This window comes from Triticum urartu, chromosome 3A (genome assembly GCF_056163025.1).
Source record: "Triticum urartu cultivar PI428250 chromosome 3A, HENAU_Tu73, whole genome shotgun sequence".
NCBI classification, from domain to species: Eukaryota; Viridiplantae; Streptophyta; class Magnoliopsida; order Poales; family Poaceae; genus Triticum; species Triticum urartu.
Window position 1 is genome coordinate 672,939,664 of NC_141875.1, and position 6,647 is coordinate 672,946,310.

The 6,647-nt window shown below is 53.9% G+C and overlaps 1 protein-coding gene across 1 annotated transcript; it reads left to right on the forward strand.

Moving 5' to 3' along the window:
* The first annotated feature begins 3,153 nt into the window (after window positions 1–3,153).
* On the forward strand, window positions 3,154–5,417 carry LOC125549118 (histone-lysine N-methyltransferase family member SUVH2-like). Its single transcript, XM_087517099.1, has one exon. The coding sequence runs from the start codon at window positions 3,197–3,199 to the stop codon at window positions 5,267–5,269; it is 2,073 nt and encodes a 690-aa protein (XP_087373225.1). The 5' UTR covers window positions 3,154–3,196; the 3' UTR covers window positions 5,270–5,417.
* Window positions 5,418–6,647: the final 1,230 nt, after the last annotated feature.

Below are 6,647 nucleotides of genomic sequence, written 5' to 3' on the forward strand. Positions count from 1 at the left end.
GGCATATGACCCCCACTAAGGAAGTCCGCGACCGCTCTCGAAACATCATCCACATAAGCCGTTCATTCATCGCACCAGTTACTTTAGATGGAACATGATGCAACACCTTATCCACCACAAGGTCATCACGCACTGCTTAGAAGCTTGTGTACAAGCCTTGGATATTAGCATGTATATCCTCTTTTCTCTCGCATAATACGCCACTAACACTTTCCAGTGAAGAAGTCCAATTCCACGCTCTCCTCGCACTCGATTGGGCACGAAAAAAAATCCATGATCTGGTCTCCGGCTTGCAGTCAGTCTGGACAAGACTGCTATCGTTCTATGATCTCCTCCCTTGGCAAGAGCTCATTCAGCTGTCGGGCCAACTCCTTCTCGCTCGGCGAAGATCCATGCTATAACGAGTTGCACTTCTCTTAGTCAGACTCCTTCCTGACTTTCTTAATCTTACACTTAACATCCCATGTTTTTTGCTTTTCTAGTTGTTCGGTTGGGTCTTCATGTGATGGAGATTTCTTTGGAGGTCCGAAAGGAAAGATTTCATAGCCCTCTGGTCCCACCCATTCACGGCCACAACATCATAAGTCTCATTACGCTACCATGCCTCATCATAAATAAAATGACGTGGGCTAGCACCCGTCACTTCATGCACCTTTTTAATACCTACCGAGAGCATGTAGTGGTCGAACCTCGGTGATGAAATATGGCACACCCATGTTGCGGCATATATGCATGAATTTTGGGTTAACTAGGAAATGGTCCATCCCAACCTTTACATTAGTACCATTTTCTTGCATGTTGTCCCAAGTGAATGGGATACCTCTCAAACCAACATCATGAAAATCAGAAAATCCATGACTTCCCTTACCCTGCCATTTGCCACTCGACTATGTCAATTGCATCAAAAAATTCCGAGTTGTTGAGAATGTCATTAAAATCCCCTCTGGATAGCCATGGTATATCACTTTTCCTCTTCAGCCATTTCAACAAGTTCCAGCTCTTGGATCGCTCACTTCAACAAGCCGCAACATAGTAAATCTCCAAGTTTCCATATTACTCACTACATTTTGAACAACACCATGAATATGTTAACCAGACACATTATGCACCGTGACATCCACCTCATGTGACAAGAACAAGGCTAAAAACCGCAACTTAAGACATCACTGCTTACGGGCAAACATCCAGCAAAACCCAAGTGGGCTCACAAATCCACTACTCTCTTTCCCTCGATCATCAATTTCACACAAGAATACAAAGGCGGGCGCTTCCAACCTCCTCGGACTCGAATGGGCGCAGAACTCGTGCATTCATCGCACCAGTTACATTAGAGGGAACATGATGTAACACCTTGTCCACCACAAGCTCATCCTGCGTTTCTTAGAAGCTTGTGTAGAAGCCTTGGATTTTAGCATGTATATCCTATTATCTTTTGCATAATACGCCACTAGCATTTTACGGAGAAGAAATCCTATTTTGGACTCTCCTGGCACTCGTCTCGGCATGGAAAACTTTCATGTTTCCGTCTCCTACTCGCAGCCAGTCCACACGAGACCACTATCGTGCCATGATCTCCTCCATGTGCAAAAGCTCGTTCAGTTGTCGGGCCAACTCCTTCTCACGCGGCGAAGATCCACGGTATAGCAAGTTGCCCTTTTGTTGTTCAAACTCCTTCCTAACTTTCTTAATCTTGCGCTTAACATCCCTAATTTCTATACTTCTCCAGTTGTTTAGTTGGGTGTGCATGTGATTGAGATTTCTTTCGAGGTCCAAAAGGCAAGAAGCCCCAGACCTCTCCTCCCACCCATTCGCGACAGTTACTTCATAATTCTGATCACGCTGCCATGCCCCCGCCCAGTCACGTGCGCTGTCTCCCCCTCCGCCCAGTCATTTTGATGGAGGTAGTGTGGTGAGGTGGTGTGGTGACGCTAGTTGGGGCGTCAATCAGAAGCTTGTTGCCAACCTCTAGATCCTTTATAAAAGAACGGTACATGCGCAACGCCTCATCTTGGTTGGCGATGATCCTCTGGCTTGTGTTCCAGGCTTCACGAGTCTGGGTAGCAAGCGCCACATCCATCTCCCTAATTTGCCTAGTCATAATTTTAGTTTCAACCTTAGAACGAACATGATGTAACACCTTGTCCACGACAAGCTCACCCCGCGCTGCTTACAAGCTTGTGTAGAAGCCTTGGATTTTAGCATGTAAATTCTATTTGCTTTTGCATAATACGCCACTAGCATTTTCCAGAGAAGAAATCCTATTCCGCGCTCTCGTCGCAGTCGACCGGACATGGAAAAATTCCGTGTTGCACTCTCCCGCTCCAAGCCAATCCACACGAGACCACTGTCGTGACGTGATCTCTTCCATGTGCAAAGGCTCGTTTAGTTAATTGTCAGGCCAACTCCTCGTGCGGCGAAGATCCATGGTATAGCGAGCTGCCCTTCTATTGTTCAAATTCCTTCCTGGCTTTCTTAATCTCGTGCTTATCATACCCATTTTTTTTTTTACTTTTCCTGTTGTTCAGTTGGGTTTGCATATGTTTGAGATTTTTTGGAGGTCCTAAAGGCAAGAAGCCCCAGACTTCTACTCCCACCCATTCACGACCGCGATTCATAAGTCTCATCCCAGTGCCATGCCTTCTCATAAATAAAACAACATGGGCGAGCACCTGTAATTTCCTGTCATTCGCCGTGATATCCACCTCGTATGACCAGAACACCAAGGCTAAACCACCACTTAAGGCATCACTAACATAGAAACGGATTGAATGAATGAAGGACCTGCTCCTACAAAACGTGTTGGTGCTTTCAAACGGTGAATCGGTGATCGAGAACCGTTGTAGAAGTGCACCGTCAATCAAAGGATCAGTCGTGTCATGGCGGCGCGTAGTGCTACGCTACACAGGCGGGACTAGGCGGACCGGACACAATTCACACAACAACTCGTGCACCAAGGAATCGAGTCCAACCACCCATGGCCATCCATCCAGGCCCCCACCTGGCAACGGAAGCTGGAGGTGGGACCAGAGGAAAGCTGTCGTGCGGGCCAGGCCAGAGCAGTGCGGCGTGTTCCACACACGCCACCACCGGCTCTCGGAGTAGAAAGCAGCAGCTAGCGCCTTCCCCTTCCCTCCGCTCCCCACCCAACCCAAACCTGCGCCCAAAACCCCTCTCCCCGACCTGAGATCTATCGACGATGGCGCCCGCTCCTGTGCCCCTCCCCACGCCTGATCCGAGCGCTACGCCAGATCCCGACGCAGCGCCCCAGGCCCCGGCGGCGGCGGCGGCCCCGCTCACCCCCGAGCACTGCGCCGCGCTCAGCCGGCTGGCCGCCAGGTCTGACGCCGACGCCGGCGCGCCGACGATCCCTCTCACACCCGAGCTCATCGCCTTGCTGCGCAGCGAGCTCGAGCCCTCCCCCGAAGACCACTCCGACTTCGCCCTCCGCCTGAGATTTACCCAGCAGCGCCTTGACGCCATCTCCCCCAGCCTCCCCTCCGCCACGCCCCCGCCGGCGCCACCGCAACGCCCACAGTCTCCCCTGCCCCCGCCGATGTCTCACGTGCCACCGCCCCCTCCTCCGCCCAGCGCGCATGCCAACCCATTGCAGGCCTCGTCCTCGGCCGCCAGCCTCCCCTCCGCCATGCCACCTCCGCTACGCCCACCGTCTCCCCCGCCGACACGCCCAAACTCTCCCCTGCCCCCGCCGCCGCCAGGGGCGCCGTCTCCCCCTCCGCCCAGCGCGCATGCCAACCCGGCGATGGAGATGGTGCCACTGCGAGTCATATCGGCGCAGGAGGACACGCTCCAATATCGCCCACTGGTGCGCCGCGCGCGACTCACCTTCGAGGCGCTCTGGGGCCGCTACCACCGCTACGCCGAGCACAAACCTGTCCCCGGCAGCCGCAACCGGGCCGACTTGCGGGCCCTCGGCGCCATGATCAAAGGGAGGCTCTGCCTCAACCGCGATAAGCGCATCGTAGGGCCCGTGCCGGGCGTCTTTGTCGGCGACGCCTTTAACTACCGCGCTGAGCTCCTCGTCGTCGGCCTGCACAACCAAACGCAGGCCGACATCGGCTACGTGCCCGCCAGCAAGGTCGACGGGGGCCACCCCGTCGCCACCAGCATCGTATCCTCGGGCAGGTACCTCGACGACCACGACAACGGGGGCGTCTTGATCTACACGGGAAGCGGCGGCAACCTCGCTCTCACATACAGCTGCAACTATGGCATCGAGGTGCGCGTCATCCGCTGCCACGACTGCCACGCCAGCCCCAGCGGCAAGCTCTACGTCTACGACGGCCTCTACAAGGTCTATTGCACCACCGAGATCTGCAAGTTCAAGCTCGTGCGTGTGCCCGGCCAGGAAGCGCTCGGCAGCAACACCTGGCGCTCCGCCAGAGACCTCATCAACCAGCTCGACGCCAAGATCCTGCCTCCCGACTACATCACGCTGGACATGTCCAAGGGCAAGGAAGCGGTTCCTGTCCCCGTCCGCAACTCGGTGGACCATGACGCCTTTCCCCTCGAGTTCGAGTACCTCGCACGCCCCGAGTTCCCGGCGCCGCCGGCGATGCCCGGCCACAAGTGCTGCATCAACGCCAAGACTGCGTGCAGCGAGACGTCCGGCTGCGCCTGCGTGAAGAGGAGCGGCGGAGGCGGCCCAGCGTACAATGCTGATGGAATGCTCTTGAGGGGACGGCCGGTGGTGTACGAGTGCGGCGCGTCGTGCGGGTGCCCGGCGAGCTGCCCCAACCGGGTGACTCAGCGGGGGATGAGGCACCGGCTGGAGGTGTTCCGGTCCACGGAGACGGATTGGGGCGTGAGGACGCTGGACCTGATCCAGCCGGGCGCATTCCTCTGCGAGTTCGCCGGGGACGTGCTCCTCGCGGATCACCCCCGCATTGCCAACGCGAACGCCAATGCCAATACTGGCACGTCAACGGAGGAGTGGGCCTGCTTCATCGACCCGAGGAAGTTTCCGACGAGGTGGACGGAGTGGGGGTACGCCCCCGCGGCCGTGCTTCCAGACGACGGCGAGGAACCGCCCCGTTTCGTGCAGTGCCCGGCGCCGAGGTACATGCTCGACATATCCAAGAGGAAAAACATCGCGGCCTACATCAGCCACAGCAGCTTCGTGCCAAACGCCTTCGTCCAGCTCGTGGTCCGTGGTGACGAGGACGAGTCGTGTCCCCACCTGATGGTCTTCGCCATGGAGATCATCCCGCCGATGAGCGAGCTGAGCATCGACTACGGCCTCGATCAGTGATCGATCGGCAACGTTTCGTGTATGTTTACCTTCATTTCTAGTTGCCATGAACCATATTCTGTCATTGTTATCGATTGTACCATTGGATGGACGCAATGCAAGACACCTTCAACTGAACTGTTTGCTTATATTTCTTGTGCCTGGTTAATTTGCTGTGTTTGCACTTTGCAGTCGGCAAGTTATAGCCTGAACTCATATTTGCATGAGTTGATCCTGGGCTCGACATCATAACCATGGATGTGAGGTTTAGTTCAGAATTTCGATCGGTTTAGTTTTCTGTAGAGTCGATGCAAAGGTTCATGAAGTTGTGGTGTTTCGCTTGAAGAAGCAGAATGGATATGGTGCACGCATCCCGATCTGCCATTGCAAATTAGGCCTTGCAAATTTGGGTGTGTTTTTGTAGAAAGATTTCATGCCGTGCTTTATTGATGGAAAACGCTTCGGCTCAACCGCCGGATTACTCCACGCGCGTCGGCCGTCTTTGTACCCGTCTGATCTACGTTTTTATTGATGGAAAACGCTTCCGCTCAACCATCGGATTATCCAAACTCTTCGGCACAACAGACTTCCATGCACGTCGGTTGTCTTCACACTCATCCGATCTGAGAATTTGTTGAAGGAAAACGCTTACAAATTACTCCGTGCACATCGGCTGTCTCCGCACCCGTCCGATCTGACTTTGATCAGACGGCGCACAGCCAAACATGGAATTTCCTAGCCGGTTTGGAACATGAGTATTGTTGCGCTCACATGAAGCGCGACACGTCACTTGTTGCGGTCCAATGTGAGGGTGAGAGGGCGAGCGTGCGATAGGCATGTGCATTTCTTGTGCCCGGTTTTTGCCGTGTTTACCATCGGTGCGTTGAGTCTATGATCTACATCATCAACATCTATGTGAGTGTTATTTGAGAATTTCAATTGGTTTTCATGAAGTTGTGGTGTTTCACTTGAAGAAGTGGAATGGTGCACACATCCCAATCTGTCATTGCTATAGTTTGGGGTGTGTATCTTTAGAAAGATTGCATGGCATGCTTTATTGATGGAAAACGCTTCGGCTCAACGATGGATTACTTGCATGTTTCGATCGTCTTCGCACCTATTCGATCTGAGTTTGATCGAACAACACATAGCCAAACTTGGAACTTTCTGGCCGGTTTGCAACATGGGTGTTGTTGCGTTCACATGTCGCTCGTTGCGGGCCGAGGTGACGGTGAGAGGGCGGACATCTCGTTCAATAGACATGTGCCATGTGGGTCCTTGGCCTTTCCGAAAACATCGTACCCAGTCTCATCATATTCCTGGCGAGGCTCTCTCTCTCTCTCTCTCTCTCTCTCTCTCTCTCTCTCTCTCTGCAAACACTAGACAAGGCCATGGCAGC